At 40.3% G+C, this 21,119-nt stretch overlaps 1 protein-coding gene across 2 annotated transcripts in view; it reads right to left on the bottom strand.

Annotated features, from left to right (window-relative positions):
- The window catches only part of FIG4 (FIG4 phosphoinositide 5-phosphatase), a 186,602-nt gene that overhangs the window by 73,932 nt on the left and 91,551 nt on the right, over positions 1-21,119 (bottom strand). For both annotated transcript variants that reach the window (XM_077162640.1, XM_077162641.1), the window contains 3 exons: positions 20,049-20,215; positions 12,346-12,484; positions 250-308 (listed from right to left, as the gene is read on the bottom strand). In XM_077162640.1, the coding sequence (XP_077018755.1) occupies positions 250-308; positions 12,346-12,484; positions 20,049-20,215 (365 nt within the window). The remainder of the gene's footprint in view (positions 1-249; positions 309-12,345; positions 12,485-20,048; positions 20,216-21,119) is intronic.

The raw sequence follows: 21,119 nt of genomic DNA, 5'->3' as shown, positions 1-21,119 counted from the left end.
CTTGAAGGGCATATCTAATAACTGTAAGACACAATACAAGGTATTGACCAAGAGAGATAAAAATGTATAACACAAACCTTCCCTTTAAGAAGCTAAGAGATGTTACAGTCCTCTGTCTATTAAAATACCAAGATAACACTGACTTTTCATTTCATTCTAATAAAATACTGTATGCAAAGAATTTAACTTTTCAAGCTTATTTAGGTATAATTCTGAAACAGTATAAAAACTAAAAAACATTGTACCTACCTTCATCATACGGCAATGGCAAATGTTTTATTACCTCTGGTGTCCACCAGTAGGTATAACTATAAAACAAAAAAAAAAAAGGATCAAATGGACCAAATGTAAATGTGGGTTTCTACACTTTGTTGGATAAACAGGTTGTATGGTATATAGAAAGATACTACCTTCTATTTCAAAGTTAATTTTTTTCCTTTTAAAACATGTTTGAAAAGCTTTCGGCACACAGTAGGTCTTCAACATGTTAATTCCTTTCCCTACCCCTTTCTTGTTTCAACTATGTCATAGTTATACAAAAATGCCATGAATGTATCTGAGTTAAGATGTTTTGATGCTACTTACTTTTAGCAAAGAAGATAAAAGATATGCTAAGTCCGCTTGCATCAGCTGCTGTTTGCTTCTCCCCAGGGACTGTGTTTACACTCACCAGGTGAGTGGTGGGACCTTTACCCAAGACCTACAATTGGGATTCTCTGAGAGGTGAGGTACTTTTCCTACTTTGCTATCATTGTTCGCATCAATGGATGAAGGAAATTAAAATAATTAAGCAAAACAATTAAAAAAATGAATAGGAGAGTCCTAAAGACGCTCAGGAAATAGCTCCTGCTACTCTTTAACTGTACATATTCTCTACTTGTTACAGAGGCCAGAGTAAGGGGAGGGAATTTCAACTGTCTGAATTTCTGCTCAAAGACTCATCAGCTAAGAACAGAGAATCTGACAGAATCCTGAAGTGCCTTCTCTTTGAACACTGAATTTAATTCTAAATCAAATTCTGATGAAATGGGTATTTAGGGGGAAAGTATTATATTAAAGCTTATGAGAGCTGGGAAGGGGAATGATGGAAATAGTATATAAAAACGTTAAAATGAAACAGAATTTCAAAAGGTTCAGAGGAAAAACTCCATGGCCGAAAATTCTAAAAAGCAAATTTAATATAAGTGAAAGACTTTCTAAAAATAAAACGGTGACACATCCTTGAATAATCCCAGTTATGAAGAAATGGGAGAGTATCATTGAGTGATTCCCCAATGAACTTGGATTTAGAAAGGATTCTATTCTGCTCACCATCTCTAGCATAACCAAGGATGATGAAGAAATGAACATGAAATCTAATCAACTTCAGGGGGAAGATACTATAACAGAAGAGGCTGCTGAAGTTTTGCTCTAATTTAGACTAAAGTTATGCTTTGGAACAGTGCTTCTCAATATAAAATACACATGTAAATCACATGGGAATCTTGTTAAAAGGCAAATTCTAATTCAGAAGGTAAGACCTGAGGTTCTGTGTGGCCAGCTACCAGGTGATGCCAAAGAGGCTAGTCCGCAGATCACTTTGTTGTATAGTGAGGCTTTAGAGTACTAAAGGAACAGAAAAAAAGATAGGTCTGCTGCTTGCAGTCATTCAATATTCATTAAGCACCTACTATGTGTCAGGCACTGCTCTAGGTGTTGGAGATGCTGTGTTAAAATAATGATAGAGAAACTAGCACTGCTGAATTCTGGTACTATTTCTATCTTCACCAGGCATGATGAGCTTCATGTTAGAAAGAGAAAAATATGAGATAAGAAGGAATGACAGCCCAAGAGACAAAAGGAAGTAGTAAAGCCGTTCTAAAAGCATTCAAGTGTCCCTTTGTAGTTGAGATCAATAATCTTTTAAGGGATAATGAAGAATGAAACTGACACTGGAAATGGGCAAATGTAGTCTCGATGCTCAAAAATAGAGGGTGAAAAATTCCAAAAACTAAACATCATGAGTCCGTTGTTGGCCTGGCAAGATAATAGAATCAAATATCAGGTAGAGATACATTGTGAGTAACCTAAAAAGATGACTGGTGAATTCCAGGAATCCACATATATTCACTAGAACAAAACACCAGGCTTTTCCCATTTTCTTTTCTGATATGCAAATCAAGCGTCAGATCAGGGGAATGAAAGAGACATGGACTACTTGTTTAACAAGGTGTGTGTGTGTTTGTGTGTGCGCATGCATTTAAGTTCTATTTTGTGATGACCTAACCTTGGCAGAGGAGGAAAGCAGAGAAGATATCAACTAGTCAATGAACTTCTTACAGAATGTTGCTTTTGTTAGCTTGCCTAGGAAAAAAGGAATAAACATTACAAAGAATGTGTTTTAACTAAGAATGCACTGCATGAAGAAAAAGAATTAAGAGATAATCTTGTATTAGTGATGTGAGACCAGTTCCCCAAACTGTTTCGTTTTGTTTAAATTTTACTAAATTGTATCTAAGTAAGATAAAGCAAGTCACAATACCTTTTAAAATGCTCAACTTCCTTGCGTGGGTCTTAGAAGGAAGAAGCCCATGAGAGACATCTGTGTTGGGGACCAGGGTTGCGATGGTTCGTGGATGAGAGCCTAAGTGGGCCAGGCCCAGGGAAGGGGTCATCTACATCACCTCTACCACCAGGGACATCTATCCAGAGGGAGAACAGTGGCTCAGGACAGAACCCTGCTTTGGAACCAGGGATGAGAGAACGGCAAATAGGCTGGTGCCACTTCCTCCTTTGCATACAATAACCAGTATATCAGCTTTTTCTTTTTCAGTGCCTAGTGTTAAGAGAACTCAATTCCACTGGATCACACAGGAAGGCTAGGAAGGATTTTTTTTTTTTTTAATGTCTGTAATTCCCCTAGCTAATTTAGCTCTCTGAAACAACATATCTAGATCTTAGCAAAGCATTCAGTATTTGTGAATAAGAGAGAAATACGGGCAAGATGACGGTATAATTAAGTGGGCTTGTAGCTGTTTAAGTTATTCCAACCAAAAACTAAATAATGTTAAGGCAGGAGTTGTCTCTTGGGATACCACATGCCTCTGCAATCCACCTTTTCATCAAGAACTTGTATCAGGATCAAGATGGCCAGCTAATTAAATGTGAAGAAGCTACAAAGCTAGAAGTGATCATAAAAAGAATACATATTGAAATACTTTCGAAGAAGGCAAGCCCATAGACAAGTAAAAATAATTCAATGAATGACTGAATTAGATTCAAAATAAAAATTTAAATATCTCAACTGACTAAAATAAATGGCAAATCCAACATGATGGAATTCAATGTAGATAAACATGAAGGTCTGTACTGAGGTTCAGGCAGATCAAATTACATGAATGAATGTAATTTGAATGGTGCGGACATAGCATGGCAGTAGGACACAGAAAGACTTGGGAGTTCTAATTGACAGGATGTGCAGAAATATTGGGATGACTGCTGAATATAGTTACTACAATCTTATACTTAATGATAAAAATAATCCAGGATAAGGGGAATAATAGTTCCATAAGTTGGAACAAATCACAACAGACCATGACCATTCCTGGACCCAGTTCTGGGCACCACAGTTTAAAAAGAACATTGACAAACCAGAACACATAGAGACAGAGCAGTCCAAATACTAAAGGGACTTAAACTTCTAGAATATAAGGAACAACTGAAGAAACTGGGGCTATTTGACTCAGAGAAGATGTTTTGAGAATGCACGACTACCATCTTCAACTATTTAAAGGGCTATCAGCTGGATGAGGAAATAGTTTCTTAAGGTCTCAGTGGGCTGAACTAGTCAAGTTACAGAGAAATGGATCTCAGCATAATATAAGGGGGAACTGTGTAAGTGAACTGTTCCAGTGTGGAGCCTGCAACAGGCTAGCAAAACAAGCCATACTCAGCTGACAGCTATTAACCCTAATCGAGGCAGTCATGTACGCCAGCTGGAAAGTCCTTCACGCATGCACGTGTAATATAAAGGTCAATAAATCAGTAACAACACGTCAGCAGCTAGCCCCAATTATGGTTATCATTTCTAACTTGCCTTATGATTGGGCCATGATGCCTTAACCGAACGTTCTGCATTCTGTTATGTATAAAACCTGCAGCTGGTTTTATACAAAACCTCCTCGGGGGCGGGCCGCGGTGGCTCAGCGGGCAAAGTGCTTGCCTGCTATGCCGGAGGACCTCGGTTCGATTCCCGGCCCCAGCCCATGTAACGAAAACGGAGAAACAAAATACAATAAAACAAGAAAATGTTTAAAAGATGTTTCCCTTTCTTCCTCTCTTCCTTCCTTCTATCCTTCCTTCCTTCTCTCTGTCTTTCCTTTAAAAAAAAAAAAAAAAAAAACCTCCTCGGTCCTGACTTGCAATGGCACATTCAAAGCTTTGTGTCCTGCTTCACAGCACAATAAAATGATTCGAGCCTGACCTCTGGTGTCACATTCTGTTTCGGAAGCCGCTTGGCTGAAGGCTGTGCCCCAGGGCCAGGGGTATAACAGCTTTCCTGGTGCCCGAACAGGGACTTGACTGAACTGGTGTAACCTTCGACACCAGGATCAGACACCCCTGGTTCCCCGCCTTTGTCTTCAGATTGGCCAGCCCCTCGGATTACTGGGACCTGCCCGCCTGTAAAGTGGACCTATGACGACTCGGGCCAGTTGGACAATGGAGATACCTGGGGATTGCTGAGTCTCTGCTGGCTCAAACCATTCCTGTTGGGGCCACCAGTTTCAGCCATCTGTCTGATCCACAGATCCACCTGACTGAGTGAGTAGATCCATTTTTGGGGATGCCGTAGGATCTCTCCCGGATCCTCCGAATAAAACTGGAATTGGGTCCTCTATTTAACAGTTCTGTGTAAAAACTGTTCTGTTATTAACCTGTGTCTAAAATGGGAAATAGCTAGTCCTCTCCAGGAGACGGGGAACCCATTGAACCCTTGGGATGTGTTACAAAACTGGTTAAAACCAGGAAAGGGAAGGTCTAAGGAAAGAAAAGATTAAATATTGTATTGTAACATGGCTAAATATGATATTGCTGGTCTGCCAAAATGGTCACCAAAAGGGTCTTTTAATATAAGTTTGCTAAATGCCTAGATAATGTGGCTAGACGAGACTGGAAAGTTTGAGGAAGAATCCTACTGTATGGTTTTCAGGAATGCCTCCTAGGATTCAACCTCTGAAAACCCCAGTCCAGGGTCAACTGGACTGTACCCCTTAATCCCTGTAACTAGCGTAATTCCTTCTGCCGGGACATGGTGGGCTCTAGCCACGGTTGGGCCATATTCGCATCCCGCATGGGGACCATCAGAGGTAGCCAAGCTAGCTGAATTAAAGGGTAAGTTCTATACCCAACCCTGACTGGTGGTAGAAATGATCCGAACTCCCTTCACCATTCACAAGTCAACCTGGGAGGATCTAAAAGCCTTGGCTAGTTCAGTATTTTCAGAAGTAGAAATCTCCCAGACTGTTTCAAATGCCTGCTGACTAGTGAGCTCCCAAGCCGACATCGCCCTCTACAGGTCAGAAGATGACCAACTCAACTGGGAGGCCAATCCAGACTGGGACTTAAATGATGATATCTCAAAATGGCCAAACCTGTGTCTCCCCTGTTCAGCACTTGGATCATTTTCAAGACCCCTTCTTACAAGGGTTAGAGGCCAGCACAGTTTGCACCAACAACTGGTCCTGAGTAGAGGAATATTATCAAGATGAAAAAGAACCCCCAACCCAGTTCCTCCAAAGACTCAGGGATGCAGCCCGCACCCATACTAATGAAATTCCCAATGGCCTGGCAGCTGAGCCCATTCTAAAACATCTGTTCTTAACCCACTCTGCCCCTGACATCCGTCAGAAATTAACTAAAATGCCTGGTGGGGTTGGAAACATGCTATTCTTCTGCTTTTAGAAGAAGCTCAGAAAAGCTTTCAGAATAGGTTACTGGAAAAACAAGGGCAGAAGGCCATAGTAATGGGTGTTCAGGTCTCTGGTCAAGGAAATAGGGGAGGCCAACAGTGAACTTTCCGCTTCTGGGGAAATGGCCACCAGTCAAAAGGGAGAGAAAGAGGTCACTCCCTCCTGGCACCAGACCAACGTGCCTACTGCAAACAAACTGGCCACTGGAAAAATTCCTGCCCAGCCAAGCAGCACAGGGAGCCAGGGTGCAGGACCTGTCTGGGAAAAGTCCCTGACCCGGGAAACCAGCATACCTTGGCACAGGGAGACCCCAAACTTGACCTAACCTATTGGCCCTGATGGAGGAAGAAGATTAGCGAGGGGGTCAGGGGCCCAGATCACCTGCTTAGCCCCTAGTAAACTTGCAGCGGGCTGAAAAACTTTGCCATTCCTCACAGACCCTGGCACCTAAGTCTGCTATCTGCTGGCCCCTCCCAGTACCTGTAGTCCACCTTATCAGTCCAGGGGGCCACAGGAAGCCAAATAGTCTCCCTCCTCAAGAGCAACTCCATCTAAGCCCAAATCTCAGGGAAACTGAAAATGACTTTCTGTACTTACCTGAGGCCCACATCAACCTAAGGGCCTGAGACCTCCTGTGTAAGACTCGAGCTCTCATCACCCGTGAGCCTGATGGCCATCGCTGTAAACTTCCAGCAGGAAACGGGCTTCTGGAGAGGGTTACCTCACCCCAGCCCAGTCTCAGTAGCCTCCCTGCCCCTGGTCTCCAACCAGGTCAACCCCAGGTCTAGGAAACTCCCTGGACTAGCTGTCTCTGCTGTTCCCATCTGTATCACCCTCAAGCTGGAAGCTCAGTTCTCCTTAGCCAGTATCCTCTCTGCGGCAATCTTATCCCCAGCGTTCTGGAAGTCATCTCCCGCCTGCTTGAAGGAGGAGTCCTAGAACCATGCCCTGTTCCTGACAGTCCATGGAACACTCCCATCCTGGCCATCAAAAAAACCGAACAGTGAAGTCCACATGGTGCGTGACCTAAGAGCAGTCAACGTTCGGACACTAGATCTTCCGCAGCTGGTTCTGGACCCCTACACTCTGCTCAGCATCCTGAGCCCCCAACTTTACTACTACATGGTGTTAGATCTGAAGGATGCCTTTTTCTGTGTTCCAGTGGTGCCTGAAAGCCGCCCTGTCTTCGCATTCACCTACTTCTCTCAACCTGACTGCCACCCCCCTGAGCCACCTGGGCCAGATTGCCCCAGGGATTCAAAAACTCTACTATTTTGTTGAGCCAAGCTCTGGCTACCGATATCCAACAATGGGACTTTCCACAAGAACTCAAACTTCTCTAGTATGTAGATGATCTGTTCCTGGTTTCTCCTACCGCCTGTGCTCAGGCCACCATCTCTCTGCTAAATTTCCTATGTAAACGAGGATACCGTGCATCCTAGAAAAAGGCTCAAATTGCTCAGACCAAAGTCCAATTCCTCGGGCATGACCTTGACCAAGGAAAACACCTATTAGCCCCCAAATGATTAAAGGCAATCTGTAATATCCCTGTCCCATCTACAACAAAAGAACTCAAGTCCTTTCCTGGACATTGGCTACTGTCGACTCTGGATTTGGGACTATGGAACTCTGGTCAAGCCCCTTTACAACACCCTGAGGGGGAAAGCCTCCGATTGCGAATGCTATTGGCCCCCGCTGAAGGTACTCACTGGGCTCACCAGCTTAAGGAACGTCTCTTCCAGCTCTTTGTGGCGGAAGGAGGGCTGGCCCGAGGATCCTCTGTCAAGACTCACCCTATAGCCCCAAGGTAACTGCTTCCTTCAGCAAACAACTCGACCACACTGCCAGCGGATGATCCTACTGCCTACAGGCCATCACTGCAGCTGCCCTACTTGTCCCAGAAGCTCAAAAATTCACCTTCGGAGAACCTCTAACTGTCCTGTCCCCTCATGTTATTTGGACTTTTCTTGAAACTTGAGGACCTACCTGGATGACCAGCTGCCATCTCCTCAGGTGTCAAGCTATTCTCCTTGAACATCCTGAGGTTATTCTACAAGTCTCTGACCGACTAAGCCCTGCCACCCTCTTGCCTCTGCACCTGGCGGATCCAGAAACTCCCAGTCGTGACTGTACCCACAGCAATGACCTGGAAACCAAACCTCAAGACGGTCTCTCTGAATACCCCATTCTAATCCTGATCTTCAGCTATTCACTGATGGCTTCAGTTTTGCTGAAAATGGCATCAGGTACACCAGATGGGCAGCTGTAAATGATTCACTAAAACGTGGCCAGCAGTGCCTTCTCCCCGAATGCCTCTGCCCAGAGGGTAGAACTTGAGGTGGTCATCCAGGCCCTACATCTTGGACAGGGCCTCCAAATAAACCTGTACACCGACAGCAAGTATGTCTGGGGAGTCCTGCACGCCTTTGCCCAGTTATGGAAAGAAAACTGACTGCCTGATCAACAACCATCCCCAATTAAACATGCCGAGGTAGTGTCTCGCATCCTCACTGCAGTTCTCCTGCTGGAAATCAGACTTTTTACCTACCAGGACACCAAAAACGTGATACCCTGGAGTCCAGAGACAACAATGCAGCAGATCATGCAGCACGGGCCACGGCCAAACTTCAAGGGCCTCAGCCTATCCTGTCATTTCTCTTCCCTCAGAGTACCCTGAATACTCAGCTGAAGATTTAAAACAGGCAGCTTATGAAGGTTTCAAAGTGACAGACTCATGGCTAATCCACCCTAACACCAAACACACTTGGATTCCCAATCCCTCCTCCGGGCTCTCTGCTTCCGAATGTGCAATTTACACCACCTGGGAGAAGAAAAACTCCTACAAATGTGGCTTTGCTACTTTAGGTCATTGGCACCAGGACAGCCCATTATCCAGCAACTTGTTGCCCACTGCTACATCTGTCAAAACCAACCCGCCTGCCTGACTAGAGCCCCAAGAAGCCAGACAGCACTTTTTCAACCTATCCCTATACCCAGGTCAGCAATGGCAAGTAGACTTCACCAAACTGCCTCACGCCCTCAGCTATGGCGACCTCCTGGTATTTGTATGTACTTTTCTGGCTGGCCTGAAGCCTCCTCTGCCAAACTGCAAAAGCCCATAAGGTATGCCGCCATCTGCTAGAAGACATCTGCTCCAGCTGGGGACTTCCCAAGCACCTAAACTCTGACCAAGGACCCCCACTTCGTTGACCCCGTTGTTCAGCAAACTGCCAAGGCCCTGAACATCAACTGGAAACTACACTCTCCCTGCCGCTTACAGGCCAGTGCCATGGTTGAAAGAATGAACTGTACTCTAAAAACCCTCCTAAAAAAACCTGTCAGTTTCAGGCCTTAAATGGCCCAAAAGCGCTGCCCCTAGCCCTGACTGCAGTCAAAGGCAAACTCAAGCCCTTTTCAGCGACTGTTTGGCAGACCTTGACCTTTCTGTAATCACCTGAGGGGGAGGAAGTAACAGTAGGCAATAAATTTCTATTTAAATACATACAGTCTCTTTCCCATGTACTATCTGTAGTCCGTTCTGCCTCCTTACCCAAAAAACCCTTTAGCCTTGACAGACTGTTTCACTATCTCCAGCCTGGTGATTGGCTGGTCAACATAAAGTGGGACAAACAGCCATTGTAGCCAGAGGGCAGAACCCCACCAAGTCCAGCTAGAGTCAAAAAGGTTTCCAAGCCAGAGCATTGGTCGGCCCAGCCCTTGGAAACCGATGCTACTAACAGCCTCTGGTTCCTCTTTCATCAAGAAAATCCAGCTCAAAAACCCAAGCGGTCCAGTCACCAACATGAATCTGTGGTATCTGATTAGCTTACAGGCTGTGCTTGAGATCATAACCAATGTTGAAACCTCCACAGCCCTCAACTTGCTAGCCAAACAATACTCAGGTGAGTACTGCTATTTACCAGAACTACCTCGGCTTAGATTATTTGTTAGCTGAAGAAGGCTTGGTATCTATGGCAGATTTAACCTAACCAACTGCTGCCTGCAAATTGATGATCAGGGCAAGGCCATAGAAAAAATCACCACCCAAATGAAAAAGCTTGCCCATGTTCCCGTCCAAACCTGGAAAGGAGTCCTGGACTTAGATAGTAGCTTCCTGGGTCCTATGTTCTCCTCCAAATGGTGGAAACAATTTGGCCTCCTTGTCTTGTGCCCCTTCACTGCTCTATTAGCACAACCCTGCCTCATCCCCTGTTTATAGCAACTCATTATGCATACTGTAGAAGATAATGCACATTGTCCTTGATGATTTCACTTCACCTAAAGTCATGGTCTTAGCTATAGGACCACCAAAATCATCCCTATACATGTCCCTGCTAATGGCTACCTGAGCAAAATATAAGCTGTCTATGCCTTGTGAGGGGGGAACTGTGGAGCCTGCAACAGGCTATCAAAATGAGCCGTGGTCAGTTGGCAGCTATTAACCCCGAGTGAGGCAGTCACATATGCCAGCCAGCAGTCATTAAGACTAGGCGAGACAATCACGTATGTCAGATGGAACATCCTTCACACATGCATGTGCAGTATAAAGGTCAATAAATCAGTAACAACATGTCTGCAGCTAGCCCCAATTATGGTTTTCATTTCTAACTTGCCTTATGATTGGTCCACGATGCCTTAACCGAATGTTCCACATCCTGCTATGTATAAAACCTGCAGCTGTTTGTACCTCCTTGGTCCTGACTCGCAACAGCACCCGCAAAGCTTTGTGCCCTGCTGGCAGCACAACAAAATGATTTGAGCCTGACCTCTGGTGTCATGTCCTGTCTTGGAAGCAGCTCAGCAGAAGGTTGTGCCCCAGCACCAGGGGTGAAACGCCAAACAACTACTTCCTCTATCAGAGACATATGAGACTTGTCCAGCAGTGGCCAGACAACCTCCCCCTGGGCACTCCCATATCAGTCAGCTAGCAGGACTGGGAAACCTCCCAACTTTAAGAGTCAAGGAAATAATTAATGCTTACTATCTGAAAACATCTTGGTGACATTACAAACATTGATTCAATAAATGTCATCTTAACATGTGTATGACATATTAACCTAATTCAGAACAAAGCTTTAATTAGTGGTTTTGAGCAGATTAATACATGTAGGATAATCATTTGGAACTCTAGTCAAAGCCGGGTATATTTCCCCTTCCTTTAGGATTCAATAAAAAATATTTTTGAGAGTACATCACTGGTAAAGACAGTAAAAAATACAGGTGGCCACCAAGCTTGGAAACACAGGTAAACTAATATTAAAGAGTTTATCATAATATTTTTCACATTACAGTATATGAAAAACAATACTATGTAAGTTTCTAGATTTTAGGCCATCATGTGGGATTTTTTAATAAATATTACAACTAGGGAATGTAATCTCTTTAAAGAATAATAACAACACTAACAGCTATTCAACTTACTATGTGCTGAGCATTGTTTAATATGTACTACCTCATTTGATTCCTGGAAAAACCTAAAAGTTAAATACTGACACCATTTTCAGTTTACTGATATGTGACACTGAGACCAGTCAAGTGATCCACCCAAGGTCACCCAGCTACTAAACCGTGGGTGGTGTGACTCTGGAGCCTGGCTGCTCCAGGACTGTGCTTGTCCTGTTAGGTCCAGGGCTAAGCACTTTCCATACACTTCCTCGTTTAATCTTCACCCTGACCTCATGAGATGTATATAATCATCTCCACTTCGCAGATAAGAAAGTGAAGCTTTGAGAGGTTTATCGGTCCAAGGTCACATAACTGCAGAGATATCCGCTCAGCTCTGTCCAACTCTGAGGCCCTTGCTCTCTTCCTGTCACTGCCTCAACCAAACTGTTCATTTCTTTTGAAAAAAATATTAATAATTTTAAATACCATCAAGACAACATGAACTGGTGAGTGATTCTAGAAAGCCCAAGCTGAGTGTTAGGGGTGATGGGAATGGCAGTAGCCACTGAGATTATCACTGCTCGGGTTTCCTGTTTTTGACTGAGAGTTGGTTGTGCTTTCTGGGGAAAAAACACTGGAATCCAAAGAAAATGCTGTTTAGAAGCCACACTTGAAAAACCACAGATTGACCCTGAAGCTGTAGAGTTCTGGATTCTCTCCACATTTTTTAGGAAACACTCAAAAATAGATGCTGATGAATTGTTTCATTGGAACTACAACTTATGTTCAATGATGAAGGTCTAAAATTTTATATCTTAGGAAAATGAAAAACACCAATTGCTAGCCACAATTTCCTAAACCTATTATAAGGACATCAGTAATACTAAACTTCACATGGCAAATGTGATAAGATGGTTAGTTTAGTCTCTATGATTAGTTTTCAAAAAGAAAAGCATTTCAAATTCAAAATACCATCGTCTAAATTTAAATAACAGACAAGGAAGAAAAATACCTCCTTCTTATTGGTGAAAGTTTCATGGTATTTTTGTGATGCAAATAAAAATCTGTTGGGAGCTCCCAGAGATGTGGTTTCCCTTCAGTGGGATGGAAAACACCGAGGAAGAGGTTAATGGAATCTTGTCTATCAGCATCTAAAAAGAAAAAATAGGTATTTCAGGAAACCCATTACTATTTCACAGGAAGATAATCCAACACTTTTCAGAGCTCAACCTGTGAAAATAAAAGTTGTATTTATATCCAAAAGTCATGCACAAAACATATCCTCTAAAACACCCACCAAGATTTTGTGCAGAATTTAAAACCTGCTTAAAAAACGTCTTCTTGTTCCATATCTCTCACAATAGAAAGGTCAATGACCGCAAACTGATTCTTGAATTTCACTGAGGCAGACTCTAAAGACTTTAAGAACTTCCAGAATACCTTGGATATTGGCCTTATTTTTTAAGCGAAAACATATTCTCACCATTTGTTAGTTTACCTGAAACAAATACACCTTTTATTTTATTGCAAAGATAAGCAGAGACTTCGCAGACAACCAATTCCTGTCCCAGTTCTGTTGTACAACCTTGGACAGGTCAGTTTGCGTAGACTGTACTGCCAATCCTTGAAAACCATTTCCTTTCTTTAAAAGAGACCTGTCTATAATATTTTCTGACCCCCTCAGCTGTGAGACCAGCCCCTTCTCTTGTGTTTGATAATGAAAGCAGAGGGGGCACAGAAAGAATAGCTTCATCCTCAATATTGAACCGCTCCCAAATTACCTTTCCTAATACACTTAAGAACTAATAAACCTGGTTACATATTTATTTCCTCTTCCTTTTCCTCATTATATTTTGGTAAAAATTCTAATCAGCACTGAAGCATTTTCAGGGACCACTCTTGTCCTACACTCCCACCTTCCTAATATCCTTCATTTATTTCTCTTTGCTTCCTTCTTTCCATTCTTGTCTCAGAGACCTACATATTCAAGTTTGGGGCGGACACACATAATATAAATAATAACCTTTCTGAAAATGAGTATAGGACTAAAAAGCACAGTAAAAATTACTGCTTTTTGAACACGATATCATAAAACCAATTTTCTTCCAACAGCTATAGTGAACACAGAGATATATCTGAAATTTGCTACATTGTTCTCATTGCATTATTTGGTCTTTTCAGTCAGAGTAAATAAGCATGGTACATCAAACATGTATTCCAGTTATTAGTATTTTGACAGGAAGTATTTACCTTTCAGGCTAAAAGTAATATATAAAGGGGATATGTTTATATACCAAATATATCTAGGGCCTTTTTTGCCTCTTCCTGGGGGGAAATATCAAGTATTAAATGATACAGCTATTACTGTCCCAATTTATACTCTTTCTGTACAATACAAAAGTAAACATACTCTTCTTACAGTAATTACATTCTTTATGCTTCTTGAATAGCTTTAATGACAGGTAATAGGTTACTCCATGTAGTACCTCAAAATATCCTGATACCATTTAGAGAAGCTTTCCATTTCTCAACCATATTCTCAAGTGTTTCTTTGATCCTTTAAACTTACTGGTAGCCACCTTTATTTTTTAGCAAGAATGGTCAAATTTAAGATGGGAGAAACAAAATCAAATAAAGGATACTCTTTCAATGGATCATAATAAATGTTTCTTAAATGAACTGCTGTTGTTGTAACTTCAAATACATATCTACAGCATTTATGGTCACTTCCTAAAGCTGGGGCTGTAAGGCCAGCCCGTAAGAGCCTGAAGGCCTTTTCCTGGTTACTTCTGACTACAGGTAGCACAGCCGCTCCCAGGGGATGGTGCTACTTTGGATAAGGACAAGAGCTTAAAACAAGTGTGTTCTCTGTAGTTGTGGATAATAAGAAGGCAAAATGATTGCCTAATTTTTTTATGCTTTAAAGGTAAAAAGAATATGTACCATACAGACTCTACTCAGTTAAATGCTACCCATATTTTTATTCACTATATTTAAATAGATATTTAATATCTATATTAAAATAGATCAGGCTTGACTAGAATAACTCTTTTTAATTAGCCAAAAATTTCTTTTGGAGCAAGAATATCTGTTGTCCTAACAATAAAATAAAAGTTCATGATAAAGTGGCCTCTGAAATCAGTAATGGAAGGAAAATTACTCAACAAACAGTACTGCTAAATATTGAGAGGGAAAGGTGAATGGCAATCGATCCCTATCTTACACCATGCACTAAAATAAATGCCAATTAAATGTAAAAGGAAACCCCCCCAAAAATTGGAAGATTTAATTGAGGGTCTCTCTTATCTGATCTCAGGGTAGAGAAGTTATTGCTGAATACAAAAGTAAAGGAGAAGTTATGATAAAAGAGATTAATATATTTTTCACAAATGTTGAAAATTCTGCATGTCAAATGTAAAAGTACTATTTAAAAACTATGTCATCCTGAGATGGTATAATCTAGGAATGCCTAGAGTGTATAATGATAGTGACTAAATGTACAAATTAAAAAAATGTTTTTGCATGAGGAAAAAAAATGTTTGTGTTTATATGTTGTTTTGTCAATAAAAATATTTAAAAAAACAGTCATCTGTTGTAGACCAAAGGTTAATATTCTGAAAATATATTAAAACAAAATCAAATCAGTGAGAAAGACAAAGGTCAACACCCTAATAGACAAATGGAAACATGCAATTTTCAAAAGAAATAGAAATGAGCAATGAACATTAAAAAGTTTCACTTAACAAGGTACCAAACAAATGCAAATTAAAATAACATAACATTTTCTACTACAGGACAGATAGACTACCATGAGGCTACTAAAAATCATGTTGTAGCAGAATATTTAAGGTTATAAAAATTATCATATTATCTAAAAGGGCAAAAGCAGATTACAAATTATATGAATCATTAAAAAAAGATACATTCTCCTAAATATTAACAAGGGGCTATCTACATAAGGTGAGGATTTTATGATTTATATTGATCTTTATTGTGTTTTCTACAGTGAACACATATCACTTTTATAATTGAAAAATAATCATTCATTCCAGAACCTAAGTCTCAGTCAACAGGGAGACTGAGTAAGATATCGTAAGGCGAGTTTCACGAAGAAAGAAATGGTTAAATGTGATAAAAGTTGCTGATAAGTTCAGCAAGATGAAGACAAGTATTGGTCATTGTATTTGGCAGTGTGGAGATTGTCAGTGACCCTGACAAGCATAGCTTTAGTTGTAATATAGGGGAGAGCCACACAGTGGAGAAGGTGGAGAGAAGAGGACATGGAAGAGAGGAGGCAGGAATGCAGACAGGGTTTTCAAGAGATTTTGCGTAGAATAGGAGAAAAACAGGATGATAATGAGGGCAATGTGGGATTAAGGATAGATGGAAAGGTTAGACAGAAAATACTAGTTTTTATGCTAATGGCAATAATGTAGTAGAGAGGGAGGAAATGGAAATGTAGAACCATGGACATATAATTAAATGAGAAAGCAAGAAGTGAAGCGATCCAGAGCACAGTGGAGGAGTTGGCTTAGGATGGGACAGGGACACTTCAATCATTGTAAAAGAAGGTAGAAGGTATGGGTGCAGTTAAAGACAGGCTGTGCATCTTGTGGTGAGGAGTTCCCCCAACGACTTATTTCTCAATGAAATATGAAGCATTGTTACTCTGTGAGCTTTTTAAAAAATACCTCTATGAAGACAAAAAATTAGAAAAAAAAATAAAAAATGAACAACAAAAAAAGAAAAAACAAAACAAAAACACCTTTATGAAGAGGACGTTCCCCTTCCTTGAATCCATCAGCTCAGGCTAGGGGCGTTGGAGGTTTAGGGAGAGAGGATAAGGCATGAAATGGTCATTCTGGAGAGTGGGAGAATGAACACACCAGGGAAATTAGGATATCAGGCGGTTCTGAGTGTCCATTGGAAAACTACAGTCAGTTTACACTGAGAGTACTAAGTTGTAACTTTTTCTTCTGCTATGCTTAACTTTTTGGTTGCAGGATAGGTAATGGTTGAGTTTTCTCCAGAGTTATTAGTGTTATTTAAAATGCTATTAAAACAAAACATTTTTCCCATTTCATTTTTGCTATAGGCAAATACAGCTTATTCACTCTAAATCGGAAAGGCCTTAGAAGGTCATCTCACTTTTCTTGACAAAACATGTTCTCAGTATGCTCCCTTGCATCTTCCTCTTTTAGTAGTGTGGAGAAAGAGAAAGAAAGTTCCCTTTCTGTTACCTCACAGTACTATCAGAGTGCTGGATGAAGCCATCTTGACGCTGTTTTCTGTAATCACTGCTTTCCTTTTGTGATGATCTTTGAAGTTGTTATTCTGTGAGTTTTTTAAAAAACCTCTAGGAAGAGGATGCTCCCCTTCCATGAATGCATGCACACACACACACATGCTCTCATTATACTCATGTTACATTCATACACATTTACACATAGTTGTATGAACATGTATATATATGTGTTTGTGCGTGTGTGTGTGTGTACAGTAACTGCTGTAGGCATCCTACCTTTCTTTCCTTTTAAGAAATATATACATGTATATATATATATATATATATATATATATATATATATATGTTGTGTATAATAACTGCTGCAGACATCCTACCTTTTTTTTTTTATAAGTAATAGGATTTGAATTCAACAAGGTTTAGCAAGAAAATCCAAGTTTATGAAAATGTGAATGGGAAAAAAATTAGAAGAGCTTAACAAAGTCCTAAAGGGAAATATAAAGCTTTTCTTAACATTTGAAAGGAATATCTATATACCTAAGCTTTCTCTATGGGCATGCTTCAACTGCCTGTGTAATAAGTTATGGTAGAAACCAAATGGTACTGCTTAGAGATGAACCCCAGAGGATGCTAATCTGTGAAGCCTCAAGAAGTTTTAACAATAAACCTAGATGGGGGTCATGTGGGTTGCTCATAAGACACTATTCCATCCATATGAACTGTGCTGGTTTGAAAGGAAGTATGCCCCCTAAGAAAAGTCATGTTTTAATATAAATCTCATTTCTTAAAGGTAGAATAATCCCTATTCAATACTGTATATTTGAAACTGTGATGGGATCATCTCCCTGGTTGATGAGATTTAGTTAAGAACGGTTGTTAAACTGGATTAGGGGATGACATGTCTCCACCCATCTGAGTGGGTCTTGATTAGTTTCTGAAGTCCTATAAAAGAGGAAACATTCAGCAATTCAGAGAGATTCAGAAAGAGCAGAGAATGCTGCAGCACCATGAAGCAGAGTCCACCAGCCAGCGATCTTTGGAGATGAAGAAGGAAGATGCCTCCCGGGGAGCTTCATGAAACAGGAAGCCAGGAGAGAAATCTAGCAGATGACGCTGTGTTCGCCATGTGCCCTTCCAGCTGAGAGAGAAGCCCTGACTGTGTTCACCACGTGCCTTCTCACTTGAGAGAGAAACCCTGAACTTCATCGGCCTTCTTGAACCAAGGTATCTTTCCCTAGATGCCTTTGATTGGACATTTCTTTAGACTTGTTTTAATCGGGACATTTTCTAGGCCTTAGAACTGTAAACTTGCAACTTATTAAATTCCCCTTGTTAAAAGCCATTCCGTTCCTGGTATATTGCATTCCAGCAGCTAGCAAACTAGAACATGAACCAAGAGTAAAATTCCTAACACCCCAATTCCAGTGTTTCGGTTTCTTAAGCAATATATAACCTTCTGCCCACCCCACAGGTAAACCATGAACAGACTAAGTTTTGCATAGTTATCTTGGCTGCTTTAAAGAAAATGGTTCTATAAATACATCATCACTGTTATATAAAATCCATTGTAATTTAAAAATGACACTATACTTCTCAAAATAAAGAAGTTTCTTCTAACCACATTATTCATAAAATCCTTTCATAGCATCCTATTCAACGGTTCTTCCTTCAGCTATATATAACTTTGCTTTATTTTTCTATCATGTATACTGTTACTTTCTCATGATCACCTTTATCTTTTTATTCCTTTATCTTTTTAATCATGTACAGCTGCATATTCATTCTCTCTGTCCTCTATTCTTATTTTAAAAACTCATTCCTTGTTTGAGGAATTACCAATAACAATTCCCATTACAAGGAGAATGGTAACAGCAGAGAGACAGATCCCTTTTCCATCATGGCAGTTCAAAATGTTTTTATGGTGGTGACACCCACAGTTTACTGGCATATGATTTATAATTCCTTCCTTCCCTTTCTCTGTAAGGACACATACTCAAGTGAGAATGTCATTAGAGAGATAACCTTAAAACTGTTATAATTTATAAAAATTAATGTAACATTGAGAATGTTTAGTGTTTTTACTTATTGATAATAATTAGTTACTTGCAATATTCATTACACTCAACTGGATACATCAATATTTATTAATAACCCCACTGAGAACCACAGCAGTAGGTATGAGAAAGGATAATGGGAATACTTTAATTTTTTTTTTCAGAAATCTAGAATTTTAAGCTTAGTTCTCTGCCAGAATTTCTAAATTCACTTTTCCTAACTCTTAACTTTTGCTTTGATTCATATACTTTGATTTTTAAGTTCCTAAGTTCAGTTCAACGAGTCATGCATAAAAGGGAATATCTAAAAACTCTTAAGGTCCATATGGGCTCTGTGATTTATGTTATCCACTGTGCCTACCCAGAGTAATTCAATGGACATAATGTTCAATGAATTAAAAGAAATTATTTGAGCACCCTAAGAACATTACTGATACTTGCTATTATGCTCAGACACTTAGTCTTACCAATTTTTTAATTTGGGGAAGCAGCTTTACTAGTTAGGACCCAGGCCAATGCCATGCCTCACCCTCCTCTATGAGGCCACATTTGCTCACGAGTAAACACTCAAGCATCCAACCAACTCTGGGAATGCAGGCATGGACGGCTCTCCTCAGCCTGTCCAGGGGGTCCCTGCAACAGCAGGACCACAGCACACTCTCCCAGAGTCCCACCACTTTCTCTAGGCCTGAGGGGAAGAGGGGGTGGGTGGTAGCCACTGCGTGTTAACAATTCAAAGAACCTCTTCACCATTCCTCCTCATATCCTGTAAACTCTACATCCTTGATCTGGCTCAAGGGCCCAAGACTCATGGAATTGAATACTGAACACTTCCTTTACGGATTCTGTGATGGGGATTTGTCTCACCATCACTATGTATCAATTGTGTTGGTAACTCCATCAGAATGGAAGAGGAAAAGTATCATTTTAGTATTCTGTTACACTTAGTATTTGATGCAAGTCATAAAATAATTAAACAATATAGTTTAATGCCCATGTCACCATTTGTTTCTGGCTCACAGTTTTGAAAATCAGTGATATTTATACATTTTTAGAAAATGTTCAAGACTATGAACTCTATTTTAAAAATAAAAGATTCAGTAATTTCAAACAAATTTTTATAAGCAGAAATATGGAAAAAGACAAAAGCTGAGGAATCAAAGCATTTTGTATTAGGTCCAAACTCCACTATTCAGTGACAAAATGCAGAAGTGCCCTACTTAAAATTTAAAAAGTTTATTCATTCATTAATTAAAAAAAATATTTATTGAGTGCCTTTGAAGGGACAGACTCTGTTCTAAATGTTAGAAATAGTTCATTTCGATTTTACTTAGACTGAAATTTTAAAAGGTAAGTGTATAAGAGAAAAATTCACATCAGAGTAAATATTCGAAATACCTATTACTCGAGAACTACCTGAAAAAGCATTGCTGTAATATCTAGACAGGGTCTGCATAATGTCCTTTGAGTGCTGGGTCCACGGTGCTATCTTTCTGTAGGTTTTCACCCGATGAACAAGTTGAGAACCACCATACTGAAGGGACAGGGTGTCCCCATGATCTTCATAAAGTTCCTCAAATAACCTAAGCAAACGAAAAACAGACATCAAAGGATTTTATCAAAATTATTGCAGTTATTCACTCAACCACATACACACAAAAAATCTTTTATTTTACTAATTTTTCTGAGCTTTTCAAGTAAATCTTCAACATCTTGGAAACAAGTACAAATGCAAAACCTGTTTTATATATTATATATAAATATATATATTTTAACATGGCCAGGCACTGGGAATAAACCCAGATCTCTGGCATGGCAGGTAAGAATTCTGCCACTGAGCCACCATCGCACTACCCCAAAACATTTTATATTTTATGGTACCGTTCCAATGAGTGACAAAGTCACCGAAAACACTAAAAACAAGGCAGGGACACCAAAAATTCACCAAAGCCAAACTAAGCTATTTCTATATTAAAAGACTCCTCACCTTCTGCACCCTACCTGATCAGTTCACCTCCTACAAAAGAATTTTCTGTTTGCTCTGAACTGCCTTTGAAAAAAGGATGTTTTTATCATAGACTGCTAAACCACACTTTCTCAGAAACATGTCCATGTTTAAAACTTGGGTTTTTTCCAAGTGCCTGTTAGGATTTTCAGTATGGTGTTATTTGTGGATTTGCCATTTGTAAACTGGTCACTTTCCTCTATCAAGTCTGTATGATAATCCCAGATAACCTAAAACAACCATCTCATTTTCAAGAAATAATGCCTCGCACAATAACATGGATCCAACGGACACTGAAGAAACAGTAATTTTTAGTACATAACAAACTTTTTATGTTTTATTTTTTAAGCGGTTCTACTGAGATACATTCACATACCAAATAATCCATCCAATGTGTACAATCAGTGGCTTTTAGTATACTTATAGAGTTGTGCATTCATCACCTCAATCAATTTTAGAATATTTGCATCACTCCAAAAAGA

This window comes from Tamandua tetradactyla, chromosome 5 (assembly GCF_023851605.1).
Source record: "Tamandua tetradactyla isolate mTamTet1 chromosome 5, mTamTet1.pri, whole genome shotgun sequence".
NCBI lineage: Eukaryota > Metazoa > Chordata > Mammalia > Pilosa > Myrmecophagidae > Tamandua > Tamandua tetradactyla.
Note: the sequence above shows the minus strand (reverse complement) of the source record. Positions and strands in the feature narration are given on the sequence as shown.